The 22,352-nt window shown below is 38.2% G+C and overlaps 1 protein-coding gene across 2 annotated transcripts in view; it reads right to left on the bottom strand.

Annotated features, from left to right (window-relative positions):
* Positions 1 to 22,352, bottom strand: part of mpped2a (metallophosphoesterase domain containing 2a) — a 147,910-nt gene that overhangs the window by 63,783 nt on the left and 61,775 nt on the right. For both annotated transcript variants that reach the window (XM_062069458.1, XM_062069467.1), the window contains exon 4: positions 16,643 to 16,868. In XM_062069458.1, coding sequence (XP_061925442.1) covers positions 16,643 to 16,868 — 226 coding nt within the window. The remainder of the gene's footprint in view (positions 1 to 16,642; positions 16,869 to 22,352) is intronic.

Genomic DNA, 22,352 nt, shown 5'->3' with positions numbered 1-22,352 from the left:
ATAAATAAGGGGGAACCAGACCAAGAAGTGAATTATATATATAAAAAACAACCAATGAGGATATACACTACCGTTCAAAAGTTTGGGGTCACCCAAACAATTTTGTGGAATAAACTTAATTTCTAAGAACAAGAATGGACTGTCGAGTTTCAGATGAAAGTTCTCTTTTTCTGGTCATTTTGAGCGTTTAATTGACCCCACAAATGTGATGCTCCAGAAACTCAATCTGCTCAAAGGAAGGTCAGTTTTGTAGCTTCTTAAACGAGCTAAACTGTTTTCAGATGTGTGAACATGATTGCACAAGGGTTTTCTAATCATCAATTAGCCTTCTGAGCCAATGAGCAAACACATTGTACCGTTAGAACACTGGAGTGATAGTTGCTGGAAATGGGCCTCTATACACCTATGTAGATATTGCACCAAAAACCAGACATTTGCAGCTAGAATAGTCATTTACCACATTAGCAATGTATAGAGTGTATTTCTTTAAAGTTAAGACCAGTTTAAAGTTATCTTCATTGAAAAATAAGGACATTTTAATGTGACCCCAAACTTTTGAACGGTAGTGTATGCGTACTGACAAAGATGGAGAGTTTGCCTTTGCATAGAAAGTGCAATGGTGGACAAGGTTGCAACAACCAGTAATAAAACGTAAGGCAGTATCCATTTTTTTCCCCGATAAACCTCCATAATCTAGCAAAGGCATACAAGTGGTCAGAATCAAGCGTTTCCTAACTGGAAGGGAAAACAGGACTTGTTTCTAAAGAAAAATCCCAAATTAATTTTAAGTTTAGCCACAAGGTTTTCAATGTGAGATTTAACAGACATGTTCTCATCAACGACAATGACAATCCCCAAGTACTAAACACCGGCTCAAAGAAAACAATCACTCAAGCAGCACTCACTCGAAGTAATGTTGCAATGTTCAACACCAACAGAGCAAGTATGCCAGGTAGGGAACGTTCGAACATAAAGTAAGGCTCCACTAGCTGGATGCTAATTTACATTGGATTTGCCATAGACAGGCTATCATTAGCGATTTTTGCATGGCGATTTTAACACCTCCAAATATGGAAATGTAAATTACAATTAAGATGAATGTTACTGTCAAACAGCTAGTTTGTAGTAAGTACAATACTCACAGCATAAACACTTTTTAGGGCGCAACATAACACATTCAGCTCCACGGAAAAAAATACTTCCGAGGTAGAGAACATACCATAAATAAGTCTATATAGCACTGCCATCTAATGTCTTGGAAGGGCAACTGCATTGCAAATGAGACTCAAATGTAAAACGAAACAAGATATAACAACTGGACAGCACTTGTATTATACCGTTTTTTTCGGAGTATAAGTCGCACCAGCCGAAAATGCTAATAAAGAAGGAAAAAAACATATATAAGTCGCACTGGAGTATAAGTCACATTTTTTGGGGAAATTTATTTGATAAAACCCAACACCAGGAATAGACATTTGAAAGGCAATTTAAAATAAATAAAGAATAGTGAACAACAGGCTGAATAAGTGTACGTTATATGAGGCATAAATAACCAACTGAGAACGTGCCTGGTATGTTAACGTAACATATTATGGTAAGAGTCATTCAAATAACAATAACATATAGAACATGCTATACGTTTACCAAACAATCTGTCACTCCTAATTGCTAAATCCCATGAAATCTTATACGTCGAGTCTCTTACGTGAATTAGCTAAATAATATTATTTGATATTTTACGGTAATGTGTTAATAATTTCACACATAAGTCGCTCCTGAGTATAAGTCGCACCCGATTTATAGTCCGAAAAATACGGTAATCAGCTAATTTTTAAATGTTAAATTACATTTTTTTATTTTTACTATCAAACAATTCACATTTATTAACACACACAATAGTACCGAAAATTGGTAACGATTCCAAAGTACTATGAATTGATACAGTATCGGTTCAAATGTGAACGGTACCCATCCCTAGGGCAGATAAATACAGAAGAAAAGGTTAAAAAAAAAAAAAACAGAAAAAAATCATATTCTCAAATATCGGTGCCTTCTCCAGAAGTACCAAGAAGTCTATTAAGGCTAAACATGACCAAGGCCCTGAGTAGTCATGAGTTCAATCCCGGCCTCGGGATCTTTCTGTGTGGAGTTTGCATGTTCTCCCCGTGACTGTGTGGGTTCCCTCCGGGTACTCCGGCTTCCTCCCACCTCCAAAAACATGCACCTGGGGATAGGCTGATTGGCAACACTAAATTGGCCCTAGTGTGTGAATGTGAGTGTGAATGTTGTCTGTCTATCTGTGTTGGCCCTGCGATGAGGTGAGGCGACTTGTCCAGGGTGTACCCCGCCTTCCGCCCGATTGTAGCTGAGATAGGCTCCAGCGCCCCCCGCGACCCCGAAGGGAATAAGCGGTAGAAAATGGATGGATGGATGGATGACACTTGTGAAGCATTACTGACTTTCTCTCACTCCCTCGCTCGCACACACACACGCACACGCACACACACGCACACACACACACACACACTCACACACACGCACGCACACACACAAACACATTCACACAAACACATTCACATAAAGCTGACCTTTACAGCACAGAGGAATACATGAATAAAACTAAAATCTGCAAATGACAAATCTGCATTTGGCCCTTCGGTATCCCCCGAGGTGAGATTCAGAGAGTCAAATGAGGGCAGTTGGATTTAATCTGCTGCCTCTGGGTCACACACATGTGAAAATACACACACACACAGACACACACACACACACAAGAGACCATTTTAACAATGGCGTCAGAAAACTTGCATCCTGAATCTCTTGCAGGGTGAAACTAAAGTTCTTCATTCATTGAGACCTTTAAATGTGTGAGCTTAGTGCAGTAACCTTTCACAAATACGTAACTACATCTTTAGGCTTGGGCTGCAGCTGTCCATTATTTTAGTCGTCAAATAAATAATTTGTTCGATTAATCGGGGGAAAAAACACACTTTGTAGCCTCAATGTGTGTTTATGCAAATAGTTGAAGTGATCAAAAATGTTTTACTTGCCATAACCGTCTTATTTCCCTTATAAATGCACATCAATATTGAAATTGCACTTTTAACACGTAAAAAAATTGTAAAAACAACAAAACATTTAACCGCCACTCAGATCACAGCAACCACACACCAGCGCTCTCCTGTGCGCCCTATTGTGGCGGCTGTGCAAAAACTATGTATTCGTATTTAAAGTTCCGGGCACTAATTACAGCACGGATTTGATCTTTTTTTTATTACACTCTTGGCGTTAACCTCTTAAGGCCCAAGCTGTTTGTTTACATGCTTCTTTTTTTTTTTTTTTTTTGCTATTTGGGTTTATTGGACCCTAATTAGAATAAAAACTAAGAATCATCTTTTGATATCAATCAATCAATCAATGTTTATTTATATAGCCCTAAATCACAAGTGTCTCAAAGGGCTGTACAAGCCACAACGACATCCTCGGTACAGAGCCCATATACGGGCAAGGAAAACTCACCCCAGTGGGATGTCAATGTGAATGACTATGGGAAACCTTGGAGAGGACCGCATATGTGGGTAATATGATGTACTTAGTCCATAAGTACACAAACGTGTACTTCATGTGTAGCGACATGCTAATTTTTAATTTTTACACTTTTTTTCCCCAAATTCCATTGTATGTTATACTCTTCTGACACCACCAGATGGCAGTATAAGTGTCCACATAAGCGGCATAAGACCCCAATTTAGTAGTGTACACAATTTTGGAAATAAGAGCTAAAAGGTGCTGTCCACGCATGTGGCCACTAAGGCCTTTAGAGGTTTTTAATGCACTTTTTGTGTCTTTTTATGCGTTCCAATCAGTAAAGACGCGCATTTCCGTAAATCTGGATTTTTTTTTTTTTTACCGACCCTGCCTTCTCCAAGTCAAAACTCTGGTTTACTTGTTTTTTTTATTGATTATCGCTTTTTGCCGGTGTTTTGTTTTGCTTATATTTGCCGAGTCAAATTTCCGTCCCTGTTTATTGCCTTTTTATTGGGCGACTTCAAAATAATGACATAAACATATGCATACATTTTTTTTAAATTTTGTATTATTTTTTTTAATGAATTAAGTAACATTTATGACAACCTTTTTCCAAAACACAATACAGAATGTGAGATATAACAGGATAATGCATACATTTATCATTAGTTTTCAAAACGATTACAAACAATGGGATCCCAAAAATGTATTGTGGGACCCCATTTTTATGACTTGATGGGGTCCCAGGGACCCCGTTTTGAAAATTCCTAGCGCCAACACTGTTATTAGCTACACTCAAACGATTAATCGAGGCAACAGAATGTAAATCGAAGGTTTTTGTTTTTATCGTATTAATCCATTAACACTTGCAGTGCTACTTAAGGCTATTGAACATAATAGTTATTATTACACAGCTATTAAAACAAATAATATTGCTCGATAAAGAGTTTCTACCAGTTATAAAAAGTCGTCTGCAAGTAGTTTCACATTCAAGTCACATATGTGGCAGACTCGTTATGGAAATGAGGAAACACCGTTTGAGGAATTATCTTTGGTGATGCGAAAAGGATCTATAGCCCACTGAACAATGGCAAATTTTGTTTTGACAATGTTTGAAATAAGTAGGAGTTTAGAAGGGGAATGCATGTAAGGACAAGAGAAAAGAAGCAAGGATGAGAATGTTTTTAGGGGCAATAGTAAAGCAGGAAAACAAAGGTAAGCTCTCCTGTGGATGCAGAATAATAGAACAAACAGAATAAAGACGAAGGTGTTAGGAATCAAGCGATGCGGGGGGTTGGGGGGGGGGGGGGCAACAGTTGGATGTGGGAGCTTAATTGTGGTCATGGATGGGGGATGGGCAATATTCGCGATATACATTGCAGCCTCCTGTGATAACGATATACAACACGTATATTATTTAGTATATAAATGATACAAGAATCATTTCAAAATGGGTTACAAAGGCTCCTAATTTGGCCGTTGACGTATGCAATAACATTGTATTATTTCCAGTTGTATTATTTTCTCAAAACTATTATTAATCTACTTGTTAATATATGGTTACTTTCGATTACGTATTTTTCTACACTTCTGTTAAAATGTAATTAGCACTTATCATACTGTTTGGTTACTTTACTGTAGTGTTGGGCGATACGCCACATTTGGGAAACGATCCAATACCAAGTAGTTACAGGGGCAGTGTTGGTCATAACAATGCTGATACTGATACTGTAAATTTCCAAACCATTGATCGATTATATTTTTAAACACTGTACAAAAACACAGGATTGTGGTATACAAATCTCAGTTAATTATTAATATGATTTCCTACTACTGGCTTTGATTTAAATCCTTGGGTTTTTGCCCTTAAAGAGCTCCTGTGTAGAGTGACGTTGTTGCCTGAGTTTGTAGACAAGAACAAAAACAACACAACATTTTTGGACGATAAAAAATATCGATCTAACCACTGTAGTGTCGACCAAAATAATGATATTATACTTGGTATCGTTACTGTTGATATTTGTATCGATTTGCCTGCCTTTGTTTACAAAAAAGAGCTCTCGCTTGCCGTTAGCAGTTTTGGCCGATATTACAAATGTGGTTATCGATCCAATATCGAGTAGTTACAGGAGCAGTATCGGCCATACCAATGCTGATACTTCAAATTTTCAAGATTTTATTTTAAATGTATTTCTAACAATGGAAACAATTATCTATTTTGTGTCAATTATGGATCGATTGTGTTTTCTTATTAGTGTGTTATACTAAGATAAATGAGTGCTGTTTGACCATATTGTACATTTGCTTTGAATAACCACTTTGTTTATCAGTCATTTATTCCGGATTTCTGTTAGTGCTACAATATCATAATATATCCATTCTTTCTCCAAATAGTGCACTTGATAACAATTAGCACAATTTTAGTGGACAAAATGCTGATGGTGAGCAAGTACTGTGATAGCTGTGATACTGGCCCGGAACTGGAAAGTGTGAAATTGTGCAGAATATACTGTATTTTCTGGACCATAGGGCGCACCGGATTATAAGGCGCACTGCCGATGAGCGGGTCTATGCAGGTCTTTTTTCATACAAAAGGCGCACCGGATTATAAGGCGCATTAAAGAAGTCATATTAAGATTTTTTTCAAAATGTAAAACACTTCCTTGTGGTCTACATAACATGTAATGGTGGTTCTTTGGTCAAAATGTTGCATAGATGATGTTTTACAGATCATCTTCAAGCCGCTTTCTGACAGTCGCTTCAGGATGCGCCGTTTTGTGGGCGGTCTTATTTACGTGGCTCACGTGGAGCTTACTGTTTTAATGACATTCAGACTTTACTTAAATCAATAACGGAGCAGCATCTAGTGCAACATCAGCGCCGGAAATGTGTCCCGTGAAAAAACGTCCAGCTGGAACTCTCTAATAACTAAAGTTCCGTGGGTGAATAATGTAAAATCATTACACCGGTAGTTTTTAGCGCTTCCATAGCGAAATATAAGTACAAACTTTACGCTACTTTATATCAGAAAGGGCAACAGCAGAGGATGCATGTCCTATAATAAGAAGATAGTGAAAAAGAAGAAGCTTATTGACTATGGTATCTTCACGGACTACAGTGGCGGATGTGCGCAAATTTTCAGGACGTATGCAGATCTGAAATACACATCAGCAGGTACCAGAAGGTACGAAAAGTTGGTTTTGCATAATATTATGAAACAAAACGCCAGATAATATGTCTGCTAATGGGTGCCATTTTGCCGTCCTTGTACACACACCATAGTAATACTTGCATCTCTAACTACGGTAGCGGCCGGCAATCCATCAAGCGGTGCGGCTTCAAAGTCGTACTAAAACATTTTGACAGATTTTTGAGTGCCGTGTGTAATGTTCTTTATTTTCAATGGAACATTTAAAGTCTTGGTGTTGTTTACTGGCGTCATATTGCAGTCTACACGTATCTCTTATGTGTGGTCACACTTATCATTTCACCATGTACTAAATCAAATTGCTTCGAGGTCGGTAAGCACAACCAGAATTATCCCGTACATTAGGTACTAGGGCTGCAACAACTAATCGATTAAATCAATTAAAATCGATTACCAAAATAGTTGGCGATTAATTTAGTCATCGATTCGTTGGAACTATGCTATGCGCATGCGCGTAGGCTTTTTTTTTTTTTGTGTGGATATTTTTTTGTTGTTGTTTTTTTTTGTTTTATAAACCTTTATTTATAAACTGCAACATTTACAAACAGCTGAGAAACAATAATCAAAATAAGTACAAAAACAGTACAAAACAGCGCCAGGGCGGCGTTGAGGCTACGTCTCATGAGGTGGCGTAAGCTAGCCAACGATGTGTCATGTGCAGCTCACGTGACGACGGCGTCTCCTTTGCTGGAAAAATTCAAAAAATGGCGCAGGAAAACACTACCGATAGTTTAGCGGAGAAACATCTTGAGGTTATTGCTTCAATGGAGAAAAGTGTACGACCTAAGTCGTCAAAAGTGTGGGAACACTTCACTTTAAAGACTTCAAAGAAGACCGTTTCCTGCAAAATGGCACGGAAGTACAACATTGCTTCTGGAGCACCTGAAGAAGAAACATTTTGGAGCCATGGATGAAGGGAGGAACTCACAGTACGTAACTTTTTAAGTCCATAGTGGCAACAAGCATTCATGAGTTCAGCTTTTTTGTGAGTAACTTTAAAGTTATGCCTTTGTTGCAACGCGGGGCTGATAATGTGTCTCCGGCACATTTGACTCCGTTTTGAGAGAGAAAACGCACGGTTACCAATTTCGAAATAAACGTAACGGACAGAAATATCTCAGGTTGGTTTCATAATGGATTAATGTAGCCGGGTCGATAAAGCTATATAAATCTATTTAGATTTGAGTGACGCTTTAGTATAACTAAACGTTATGAAGTTGCTGGAATATTTCATGCTATTATTCAGAGGCAGCCTGAAATGAATCCTTTATTATTCACAACAGAAACGTGTACAATATCTGATTCAGTTCTGATGAGTTACATTTCTGTGTTATTGTTGGTGTATGCTGCACCCCCAATGTCCACAACATGGTGCCAGTATGCTGGTTTTTTTCAATAAAATACTGGAAAGGATAGAAATGTAGTTTGTCTCTGGTATCCGATTATTAATCGATTAATCGAAGTAATAATCGACAGATTAATCGATTACCAAATTAATCGTTAGTTGCAGCCCTATTAGGTACACCGGGATATAAGGCGCACTGTCGATTTTTGAGATAATGAAAGGATTTTAAGTGCGCCTTATAGTCCGGAAAATACGGTGTATATACGGTATGTATTTTTTTTAAATTCAAAAGATGTGTTTTTGTTCACAAGGTTGTTGCATGTAGCGGAAGAATTTCATGACATGAATAAAATCCTCACATGTCGGCCTGAAATGGACCTTTTGAGAGTTTTGATGGACAAGGGGCAGAAGCCTGGTCATCTTTCCACGGTGTGCGTGAGTGTGGGAGTGAGGAGGCCTGGGGAAAGGAGGTTGAGGTATTTGGTCTGTTAAGCATCTGTCATTAAACACAATGTGTTGTGTGCCTTTCATGGCCCACTGATTTTACTTCATACCGTATTTCTCTATGCAAGAGATGTATTCGGCCATAGCAGGGAGTCACAGTAAATTGTCCTGCGCTAAACATATCAGGATTATTTTTTCTATTACCATTAGATTAAATACGAGCCTTTCAAAAATGTTGTATGTATAAACTAAATAGAATAGATGAGATAGGAAAGTAGCACCAAGATAGGAAAGTAGCACCACGAGATCATCTCGAGTATACATTGTTTTTTTGAGAAAAAGTTGTGTATAGAAAAAAGGAGGATTAAAGAATGCATGTGCATGTATGAGCCAGTCTGCCCCACAACAAGGAACTCAGTGACTACAAAGGCGGACTTGCACAAAGCAAAAAAATCCAAATTGGCCGACAACTAGATAAAATGGTAGACTCGCGCAAAGCCCTTCGGTTAAACCTTTACCATATGTGGAGATATCTTAGTGAGGCTGACATCACTAGGACAAAATATGTCACTAAAGTCTCTAACTGCAAAAGGCTCGTTTGTAAGAACACATGATTGTTTCATAAATGTCTCCATAATTTGATTTCACATGTCCGGGTTTTTGTGGATCCCAAATACACAAAAACAAATACCAACAGGTCAGAAAAGTTGGTTTTGCATACTATGACCCACTTTAAGTATTTTAAGTTTTCCATTTCGACAGGCATAGCTTTTATAGAGTTTATGGTACTGGTTGTTTGGATCAGGAAATACACTGGCTTACTGTTTAGTTGGGATGAGTACCATTCACATTTGAACCGATACAATACCAATTTTCCGGTACATAGAAAATCGATACCGGTACTTAAAGGTACCAATTTTCGGTACTGTGTGTGTGTTGAAAAAACGTTAATAGTTTTTACTAATAAAATCACATTTTTATTTCAACATTTAAAAATGAGCTGTTATATCTTTGTAACATTTCTGAGTCAACTGTTTTGTTGGCATTGGAAATTGTAACATTACCTAGAGGTAGTTTGGCTGAGTCTGCTCTCAGTGCTGCTGGGGTGACGGCCAAGTGAGAGGGATAGGAATGTAACTAAATGAAAATGTTATATTACGGTCGTCGTGACTAAGATTACCGCTGTTATTATAATCGCAATATTAGTGAATGTGCTCAAAAAGTACTTTTGACCCTTTTGATTTTTTTTTAATAACTAAAATAAATAGACTGTTAGGAACCCACTATTGTGCATGTTTTGCGTTTCTTATGCAAAACAGATAGTTTTTTTTTAGTCTTAGTATATTATTATTTTAAGCTTTTATTGTTTAAAATATTGGTTTGTACTGTAGCACTTTAAATTGTATTTAAAGGAAAAGTGCATTGCAAATACTTTACTGCAATTATCATTAATACCGTTAATCGTTACATCCCTTCGCGTGAGCAAACGTTTTGTATCTGGACCTATTTGAATTTTAGTTGAAGACTGCTTTAGGTTATGAAGACACCATTATTTATTTTACACAGTGGAAAAAAACCATGCACCATTGACAGATAAACTAAGCTAAGAATCGCTGCCATCAATTCAGAGCAAAGCGTTATGTTTTTTCTGTGTGACCCTGACTCTTCAAATATAGTTACACACAATGCATCCCCACCCCCAACCTTTTAGACCTGGACAGGCAGTTACACGCAGAGCACGTACCAATGCACATGACCTCACCCCCCCGCCGACCCAAAGCCATTTAGCACATGGCTCTCATCAGGCCACGCTACATTGAAATGGTTCTTGCTGCGCCCGGATCAAAACTAAACTGCGATACAATTGCCCATCCACCACTGGAAATAGTTGCCTTATTACAAGGGGAACAAAGGCACATATAAAAAAAAAGAGGAGCAGCAGTCTAGACCGGCATCAGCAAGGCCTGGATCTTGTTTGTAGTAGAGGGATTTTTTTTCCAACTACAACAGCAGATACATTTTATATATACAGTATATATATATATATATATATATATATATATATATATATATATATATATATATATATATATATATATATATATATATATATATATATATATATATATATATATATATATATATATATATATATATATATATATATACTACCGTTCAAAAGTTTGGGGTCACCCAAACAATTTTGTGGAATAGCCTTCATTTCTAAGAACAAGAATAGACTGTCGAGTTTCAGATGAAAGTTCTCTTTTTCTGGCCATTTTGAGCGTTTAATTGACCCCACAAACGTGATGCTCCAGAAACTCAATCTGCTCAAAGGAAGGTCAGTTTTGTAGCTTCTGTAACGAGCTAAACTGTTTTCAGATGTGTGAACATGATTGCACAAGGGTTTTCTAATCATCAATTAGCCTTCTGAGCTAATGAGCAAACACATTGTACCATTAGAACACTGGAGTGATAGTTGCTGGAAATGGGCCTCTATACACCTATGTAGATATTGCACCAAAAACCAGACATTTGCAGCTAGAATAGTCATTTACCACATTAGCAATGTATAGAGTGTATTTCTTTAAAGTTAAGACTAGTTTAAAGTTATCTTCATTGAAAAGTACAGTGCTTTTCCTTCAAAAATAAGGACATTTCAATGTGACCCCAAACTTTTCAACGGTAGTGTGTGTATATATATATATATATATATATATATATATATATATATATATATATATATATATATATATATATATGCGCTTTATAGTCGCGGCGGAGAATGGGGGGGTGTCAAATGTTGTAAAAGGAGCGTAACAGAAAATATTTGAGAAGCATCGCTCTGAGGAAATACTGTATTACAAGTGAAAACACAAAAAACAAAAACAAGTTAATATACATTTGAATGCAAAAAATAGAGGACTTATACCGTATTTTTCGGACAATAAGTCGCAGTTTTTTTCATAGTTTGGCCGGGGGTGCGACTTATACTCAGGAGCGACTTATGTGTGAAATTATTAACACATTACCGTAATATATCAAATAATATTATTTAGCTCATTCACGTAAGAGACTAGACATATAAGATTTCATGGGATTTAGCGATTAGGAGTGACAGATTGTTTGGTAAACGTATAGCATGTTCTATATGTTATAGTTATTTGAATGACTCTTACCATAATATGTATATATATATATATATATAAATATATATATACTGTATATATATATATATAGAGTCAAGGTTTCTGTGGTTTATCCGTTATACAGTGCTCAATACCGGGGTAGAGCGGAATATACGTTAGGTCAGAAAAACACAGAGGCTATATCATCCCCACAAGCCTCCCCTGACGAGCAGGGAAACCTGCGAATCAGGCTTGTAGGGATGATGTAGCCTCTGTGTTTTTTCTGACCTAACGTATATTCCGCCTCTGTGTTTTTTCTGAGCTAATGTAAGTGAAGTGAATTGTATTCATATAGCGCTTTTCTGACTCAAAGCGCTTTTACATAGTGAAACCCAATATCTAAGTTACATTTAAACCAGTGTGGGTAGCACTGGGAGCAGGTGGGTAAAGTGTCTTGCCCAAGGACACAATCAATCAATCAATGTTTATTTATATAGCCCTAAATCACAAGTGTCTCAAAGGGCTGCACAAGCCACAACGACATCCTCGGTACAGAGCCCACATACGGGCAAGGAAATGGCAGTGAATAGTATGGTGGAAGCGGGGATCGAACCTGGAACCCTCGAGTTGCCGGCACGGCCGCTCTACCATACGGGGCACATATATATATACATGTGTATACATATATACATGTGTATATATATATATATATATATATATATATATATATATATATATATATATATATATATATATATATATATATATATATATATATATATATATATATATATGTATGTATATATATATATATATATGTATATATATATATATATATATATATATGTATATATATGTATGTATATATATATATATATATGTATATATATATATATATATATGTATATATATATATATATATATATATATATATATATATATATATATATATATATATATATATATATATATATATATATATATATATATATATATATATATATATATATATATATATATATCGGCAGCCAAATTTTTTTTAACCCAATGCAGCCCCCAAGTCAAAAAGTTTGGGGACCCCTGTTTCAGTGTTTAAAGAATTGAAAAAATTATCAACAGAGATTACATAAATAGCTTCGATTTTTACGTGAATCATTTTTAATGGAAAACCGTAGTTTTTATCACTGTATTGTCAAAAACCGTACTCATTACAGGAAAACCGTAGTTGTTGGCAGGTATGGTAAAGAGACGTATCAAGATTTTACCACACATTGTAGGTCGGAAAAAAACAAAAAAAACGGAAAATATTTGTATTATATTTTTGCAGAGATAAGTAAGACGGATTTCCGACTATAGACGGAAAAATCGCATGCCTGCACAGAGGTCCGGGTGTTGGCGGGCCACCCAGGCGGTGTGACATGGTGAGCTGCTGGTGAAGTGAAGGGTCACGACGTGGCTAAGTGAGACCTCACACTGGACAAGCAGGCCAGACCTCAGGCCAGGGTGGCATATGGGTGTGAAGGAGGTGTGGAAGGCGGGGAGGGGTAAGCAGGGGGTGGCCAAGCTGTCCATGATGCCTCTCACGAGACACCACCCCCAAGCTGTCACAACAGACACTTACCAGCACTCGCACTGAACACCCACCAGGGAGGAAAGGCAGCATCCTGCCTTTCAAACGCAAGGAAGGGAAGGTGGAAGGACGGACGGGAAACAAGACAGGCAATGTCTTCTTCCTGTGACTGTGATCTTCGGCGGAATGCGGAGATACGACCCTCTCCTCGTCTAAATACCCCTACCACTTCTCAGGCGAGACTCGAAACGTAGCTAATTATAACCGCCAGAGGATGACCTAGATGGTTATTTTAATCCTGGAGCAGACTTGTGAGAACATAATGAGCACTCGAGGGCACAGGGTCACAAAACCTTTAACAGACAAACACGTTTATGTCGACTAACTCATCGAGGCCTGGTCTCGTCACCCAAGTGACTGCTTAAGTCGACATGGGATTGTACACCCAAAGGGGTCACATAAACGTCATCATCGCCACTAAGCAGCGTGAAACCACAACATATTGACGGTTTAGTTACAAAGCATTAAAATGTGACTTCCTGTTTATTGCAAAATAGAGTAAGGCGATACGGCTTTAAATCTATGTCATCGAACATGATGATAATAATAATAATAACAAAAAACTTCCCGCAGGAATTTTAATGGGCCTGCTATCTGTGCCCTGGACCTCTGGCCGGAAACCGCCGTGCTTTGCCGATGGTGCAGAGTGTCTGAAACCCGAGAGTTTTAAATGTAACTGTTCCAAATGAGCAACAGAGCTAGCCTAAAATGTTAGCATGCTTTTATAGAATTGCTAATATTTAGCATTTGTGCTGACGACGGCATGCTAACAGTTAGCATGTCTCATTTCAAGTAACACGGCTGTAAGGTGTATGGCTGCGGAAATAGAGAAAAAAAGTGTAAAATCAGATAAAAAAGTGAGCATGCTTAAGTTAGCTTGCTAGCATGCTAACGTTAGCACACGAACAGTTTACAGCTGTCACATACCAAGTTATATGACTGTAGGTTAAACGGTTGCCAAATGGGACAACAAATGTGTCCCGTGAAAAACTGTCCGACCGGAACTCTCTAATAACTAAAGTTCCTTGGGTGAATAATGTAGACTCACTACACCTGTATGTTTTAGCGTTTTCATGGCGAGTTTACTGACAGATATAAGTAAGAACTTTATGCTACTTTATATTAGAAATGGCAACAGCGGAGGATGAATGTCCCATAACAAGAAGATAGAGAAAAAGAAGAAGCTTATCAACTACGGTGTCGGCATGGACTACAAAGGCGGACGCGCGCAAATTTTCAGGACTTATGCAGATACCAAATACAGATCGGCAGGTACCAGAAGGTAAGAAAAGTCTCTTTTGCATAATATTGTGAAACAAAACGGCAAATAATATGTCTTACCTTATACACACACCATCATAATACTCGTTTGTTGAAGCACAGTACAATCCATCAAGCGGTGCGGCTTCATAGCTTACCAACGTCGTACTAAAACATTTTGATAGATTTTTGAGCGCCGTGTGTAATGTTCTATATTTTCAATGCAACATATAAAATGTGTGTTGTTTACTTGAGTCATATTGCAGTCCACACGTATCTCTTATGTTTGACTGCCATTTACTGGTCGCACTTATCATTTCACCATGTACCAAATAAAATAGCTTCGAGGTCGGTAAGCACAACCAAAATTATTCCGTACATTAGGCGCACTGTCGAGTTTTGAGAAAATGAAATGATTTTAAGTGCGCTTTATAGTCCGTAAAATACGGTATTTATAGTCGCGGCGGAAAGTGGGGGGGTGTCAAATGTTGTAAAAGGAGCGTAACAGAAAATATTTGAGAAGCACCGCTCTGAGGAAATACTGTAGTACAAGTGAAAATACAAAAAACATTTGAATGCAAAAAAAAGAGGACTTATACCGTATTTTTCGGACTGTAAGTCGCAGTTTTTTGCATAGTTTGGCCGGGGGTGCGACTTATACTCACGAGCGACTTATGTGTGAAACTATTAACACATTACCGTGAAATATCAAATAATATTATTTAGCTCATTCACGTAAGAGACTAGATGTATAAGATTTCATGGGATTTAGCGATTAGGAGTGACAGGTTGTTTGGTAAACGTATAGCATGTTCTATATGTTATAGTTATTTGAATGACTCTTACCATAATATGTTACGTTAACATACCAGGCACGTTCTCAGTTGGTTATTTATGCCTCATATAACGTACACTTATTCAGCCTGTTGTTCACTATTCTTTATTTATTTTAAATTGCCTTTCAAATCTCTATTCTTGGTGTTGGGTTTTATCAAATACATTTCCCCAAAAAATGCGACTTATACTCCAGTGCGACTTATATATGTTTTTTTCCTTCTTTATTATGCATTTTCGGCCGGTGCGTCTTATACCCCGGAGCGACTTATACTCCGAAAAATACGGTAGTTTTTTACTGTACATTTAACCCGAAATTTTTAGACACATTGTAACTTTTGAGTTTTGTATTTAACTCACTTGTATTTGGACCCTTCTTTAGGACAGAAGGCCAATTAGTTGAATTGCTACCTCATAGGCCCTGCGATGAGGTGGCGACTTGTCCAGGGTGTACCCCGCCTTTCGCCCGATTGTAGCTGAGATAGGCTCCAGCACCCCCCGCGACCCCGAACGGGACAAGCGGTAGGAAATGGATGGATGGATGGATGCTACCTCATAATGATTTTTTCCCCCCAATCTTAGCTTCACAGCTGCCTCCCTGCTGACTTTGCTCCTGTTGCCATTCAGAACCACATTAATGTGATATTATTGGCAGGACTGCGAATCATGCGCTCACAGTTTAAACAGAGAAATTAGGCGGCAATAATGCCGTTGGAATTAGCCGATGAACACGAGCGCGGTGGCATTTTCGCTTGCTGCGGGCAAAGCTTGCGCTCTTATTTTGGGTTCCGTCGCCATACCTCCGTCAACACCGCGGGGATCTCATCGGTTGGGATAGTAAACACTTTTCACTGCACCAACACCGAGCCTGCGTCTGCTTACAGCAGTCCTCCGACAATCAAGCCCCCCCCCCCCCCGTGCTCGAGTTCTTTCCACATGAGAGCCCATTGGCGGCGTATAACGGTGCCATGCGTATCACTTAACCCCGTGTCAAAACACAGGTGTAATGTAAGCCCCGAGTACGGGCGAAGGTCCTGTGCTCATAAAGGAATGCGCCAGCTGGGAATAGCATCTTGCATGTAAGAGAGGCCCGCCGACAGAGCGCACGGCGGCGAGCTGGAACACGGCCAATCGCTGACAGAAAGAAGGCACACCTCCACTTTAGGGATTTGTGCGACAAAAGTGACTCAGCAAAGATGAAAGGGAGAAGCGGCGAACATGGCTTGGGGCTACTAATGGACAGGTTTTGGAGTCTTTGGTCTTACCATGGCGTGCCGTATATCCGGAATCCCTTTATGGTGACATCCGAGTCTTGCAGGTAGACACAGTTTGTGAGGAGCGACTGGACGTTATCAAAGTCCTCCGGTTTGAGTTTGGAGACCGAGGGGAATCGGTAGTAATCCTGCTTGACCAGCTCGGCCATAAAGTCCTTGTCGAAGGTCAGCTCGTGGTTCCCGGCGATCACCACCTTGAATTCATAAGGGAGGCCACCTGGGAGGGAGATGGGAACAACAAGGGACAGAGTGAGCAATAGGCAGAAATAGTTTCAACGTAATGTTCCTTCCCCTCTGTGACAAGTTTTGTCCATTTTGCTAACCTAATATGAGTCCCTAAAAGACAACAAAAGAGCATGGGAAAAAAAGTGGGAATCGCCGGGGAGTTAAAAAAAAAAAAAAAAAGGTAATTTGCAAAGAATACATTAATGGCACACATGGCTCCGCCCCTGGCTCAGAGTTGACTTTACTTGTTTAAATGTTTAATATTATAGCAATATGGTTGTTAAAGTTAAGGATTTTAGTGATTTCTGATTGTTTGTGAGGGCATCAACGTGACTTCTGTGTGCGCGCATGTGTTGGCAGAGAAGCATATACAGCACAGTCATACTTGCCAACCCTCCCGTTTTTAGCGGGAGAATCCCGGTATTCAGCGCCTCTCCCGACAACCTCCCGGCAGAGATTTTCTCCCGACAAACTCCCGGTATTCAGCCGGAGCTGGAGGCCACGCCCCCTCCAGCTCAATGCGGACCTGAGACTGAGTGGGGACAGCCTGTTCTCACGTCCGCTTTCCCACAATATAAACAGCTTGCCTGCCCAATGACGTCATAACATCTAGGGCTTTTAGAGAGTAGAGTGCACAACTGCGCACACAACAAGGAGACGAAGCAGAAGAACGAGGAAATTACAGACATGGCGACGCCGTCGACGAGCAAGATGAAGAAATACGCTTGCAAGTTCCAAAACGAATGGAAACAAGAATTTCAGTTCATCCAGGACAGTTCGAAGGGGAAGGTGTATGTTGCCTGTAAATTTTGTAGAACAGACTTCTCCATTGAACACAGTGGCCGAAATGATATACTCATCATGAACGGAGAAGTTAAACAGGACAATACTGCCATCTAATGGATAGCCACCGGAACACTGAAATTCAAGTATTTTTTTTTCTTCTATGTAAATAAATATATATATATATATATATATATATATATATATATATATATATATATATAGCTAGAATTCACTGAAAGTCAAGTATTTCATACATATGTATATATATATATATATATGTATATATATATATATATATATATATATATATATATATATATATGTATATATATATATATATATATATATATATATATATATATATATATATATATATATACATATATATATAAGGCTGCAGCTAACGATTATTTTTCTATCGATTAATCTATAGATTATTTTTTTTCGATTAATCGGTTAATCTATAGATAATTTTTTCGATTAATCTATAGATTATTTTTCCTTTTACCGATTATTTTTTTATTCAAAATGAAGATGAAAAAATAAATGTAGGCCCGTTTTTTCAAAAGGCATGGCTTTTATTTACAAAAAAAAAGAAGTATGGCCACTCAGTCAACATTGACAACAACATGACTAAATATTCTGTAACAATGTAAACATTTAAAACTTTTAACATTTAACAAAATTAAAAGTAGCTTATTTGCTTTTTAATGTGCAAATATAAAAGTCAACATCCAGTGCAAATCTTAATATTCTGCAATAGTATAAGCATTTCAAAAGTAAAAGTATTGCTTATTTTGCTTTAAAATGTGCAAAAATAAAGATAAACATCCAATACAAAAAAGTGCAAAACGAAATATTATGTAACAACAGTGTAAACATTTCAACAAAAGTGAAAGTATTGCTTATTTGCTAAAATGTGAAAAAATAAAGATAAACATCCAATACAAAAAAGTGCCAATCTAAATATTCTGGAGCACTGTAAACATTAAGTATTGCTTTTAAAATGTGCAAAATAAACATCCAGTCCAACACAGTACACAATAACCAGTTGTAATGAAGAAAGGTTAGCATGTCTACATGCTTTGGTTTTTTTCTTGTTTACAATATTCCCAGCAGCTGAAAATAGGCGCTCAGAAGTGGTCGATGTGGCTGGAACTGAGAGCTAATTAGCCTTCACCTCAAGCCAGGATTGCGAATGAGCTGAGCTGCAGTTTAAGTTTCTAGAAGGTCAACGGGCTCATAGTGATGTTGCTAGTAGTTGACTGGGAGGTGTTTATTATCATTTGGGGAGAGTCCGCTGCCTGATGCTCACCTGCTAAACACCTATCTGCTCGACGCTGAAGCGCTGACTACATGCGCTCTGAATACGCACTGCTGATTGGCTGATAATGCTTCGTGTGTACCAATCAGATAGTTGTGTGGGTGGGACAATGCTGCGTGTGTACCAATCAGATGGTTGTGTGGGTGGGACAATGCTGCGTGCTGAGACAGAGGCAGACGGAGCAAAGCAGCTTGTTAAGACTTTAGCTTTAGCTTAGAAACTCGTTCGGTACACCCCCGTACCGAACCGAAAGCCCCGTACCGAAACGGTTCAATACAAAACACGTACCGTTACACCCCTAGCAGATACAAATGACACATTCATGTTTTTGTGTAATGATGACAACGTATGCTCGCGGGGACGATTGACTAGTGGATGGTTTTCTTTTCAAATGTTCGTTCATAGCCGTTGTGCTGCTATGATAAGCCATTTCCGCTCGACACAGTGTGCATACAACAACATTATTAGGCCGTTTATTGAAGTACTCCCACACTTTTGACCACTTTTGGCATGCTTTTCCCCCCTCGCTCGCACCGCTCGCATCGTCTTCTTTGATCGTCTGCTTTGCGCTTCGCCATGACGGTAGTGTGACGTCATTATGCGACGCGTCGACGCACAAAAACGGCGTCAACGTATTTACGTAACCGATGACGTCGACTATGTCGACGCGTCGTTTCAGCCTTATATATATATATATATATATATATATATATATATATATATATATATATATATATATATATATATATATATATATATATATATATATATATATATATATGTATATATATATATATATATATATATATATATATATGAAATATATATGAAATACTCGAGTTGGTGAATTCTTGCTGTAAATAACCATGCCCCCCGCCCCCAACCACCCCGACCAACCTTTTTAACTTCATCCTGTGCCATGTTTCTAGTAAATGACTTGTTTTAGTCTTTGTGAGTCCATGGAAACTTCACTTTTATCTGCCGCTGGATCGAGATTTAAGCGTTAAATAAATATTGTATGTATGCCCTGGCACACCATTATCATAATTTCATGATCGAAGCAAAAAACTTTTTACACTTTTATACTGAAATAAATGCACCTACAACTTATTAAATACAAATATAGAAAAAACTACCGGCAGCAGTAAAGTTTAGATCCATGAAGGAAAGAAGAAAGTGAATGAATGTTTATAACTGAATAAATTTACATATGCATAAAAATGTGTTTTCTTTTGTATTATTTTTTTTAATGAATAAAGTAGCGTTTATGACAACCTTTTTCCAAAACACAATATAGAGTGTGAGATATAACAGGATAATGCATACATTTATCATTTGTTTTCAAAATGATTACAAAAATGTGGGACCCCAAAAATTTACTGCGGAACCCCATTTTTATGACTTGATGGGGTCCCTGGGGCCCCAATTTAAAAAATTCCTAGCGCTACCACTGAGTATATGATCGATACTAAAGTGATTAGATCAAAATAAATAATTTCTCAAAATCAATTGTTGGTAGAGATGTCCGATAATATAGGACTGCCGATATTATCGGCCGATAAATGCTTTAAAATGTAATATCGGAAATTATCGGTATCGGTTTCAAAAAGTAACATTTATAACTTTTTAAAACGCTGCTGTATGGAGTGGTACACGGACATAGGGAGAAGTACAGAGCAGTTGCGTCTCCCAGTCATACTTGCCAACCCTCCCGATTTTCAGTGTCACTCCCGAAAATCTCCCGGGGCCACCATGATCCCGAATTTTTCCCGATTTCCACCCAGACAGCAATATTGGGGGAGTAAGGCACTGCGTTTGCGTGCCGGCCCAATCACATAATATCTACGGCTTTTCACACACACAACTGAATGCAATGCATACTTGGTCAACAGCCAGACAGGTCACACTGAGGGTGACCGTATAAACAACTTTAACACTGTTACAATTATGTGCCACACTGTGAACCCACAGCAAACAAGAATGACAAACACATTTTGGGAGAACATCCGCACCGTAACACAACATAAACACAACAGAACAAATGCCCAGAACCCCTTGCAGCACTAACTCATACCCCTACTCCCCCACACCTCAACCCCGCATGCTCTCTCAGGGAGAGCATGTCCCAAATTCCAAGTTGCAGTTTTGAGGCATGTTAAAAAAAATAATGCACTTTGTGACTTCAATAATAAATATGGCAGTACCATGTTGGCATTTTTTTCCATAACTTGAGTTGATTTATTTTGGAAAACCTTGTTACATTGTTTAATGCATCCAGCGGGGCATCACAACAAAACTAGCTATAATAATGTGTTGATTCCACGACTGTATAAATCGGTATCGGTTGATATCGGAATCAGTAATTAAGAGTTGGACAATATCGGAATATCGGATATCGGCAAAAAAGCCATTATCGGACATCTCTAATTGTTGGTTGTTGTTTACAAATTCAGGGAATACATCTTTGGTCACAGGAGGACTTTGAAAGCAAAAAGCATTCAAAGGATTCAAATGAAGAATAGTAGTTTTTGCTTTGGTTTATTTGTTGTGTACTATTGACTTTGTTTTGCTCAAACAATTGTATGTAATAAAGACAATAAGAAACTAGTTTAAATATTGTGTTGCTATTGCTAAACTGCCATTTGCACTCACCATAAATACGTTTAAAAATGTACGGTTAATAAATGTTATTGGTATCGGCCAATATCACCCTTGTATGATCGATACCGGAATCGGCAGCATAAAACATCCTTCCATTTTAATGGTTTCAGAACACGTCTCCCCTCTACGAGCACATGCAATTGTTGTGCCTGACCACAGCAGACTACTATCCATCTCAGCAGACACCGGGCGGCTGGGAAAGCGTGAACCTGAACTTCAGAGCAATGAACATCTATTACTATTCTCATCCCCTCATCATTCAACATCTCCAGTGACCTTTTTGTGCTTCTATGTCTGAGTGATTTGTCCTCGCTTCCTCTCGGCAGCACAAAACTAACTTACTACTTTATTCCGGCCGATTGAGCACTCAACCAAAGGGTCTGGCCTTTAGCACCCTTCTATTCTCCCTCTAAATGTCTTTTTCCTCAACCATTTCACTTTTTCTTTCCCCTCCTTTTTCTGCTATGTTAATGTTAAGTGGACTCATGTAAAAACAACTGAAGCCCAGCAGCCCCAAAAATATTAGGACATGTGGAACGTGAATATTTTCAAAATAATCATACCACAGCACCTTCGAGTACCATGACTAACTCATTTAATATACAAACTTTCTCTCGGGTTTTTGTTATACTTTAAATTGCGAGGATACCTTGAGTTGAGTATTTTCGCTCTCGGTTGAAATAATATTGTTAAAGAGTTGTGCGG

The sequence above is a fragment of the Entelurus aequoreus genome, linkage group LG02 (assembly GCF_033978785.1).
Source record: "Entelurus aequoreus isolate RoL-2023_Sb linkage group LG02, RoL_Eaeq_v1.1, whole genome shotgun sequence".
Classification (NCBI taxonomy): domain Eukaryota; kingdom Metazoa; phylum Chordata; class Actinopteri; order Syngnathiformes; family Syngnathidae; genus Entelurus; species Entelurus aequoreus.
Note: the sequence above shows the minus strand (reverse complement) of the source record. Positions and strands in the feature narration are given on the sequence as shown.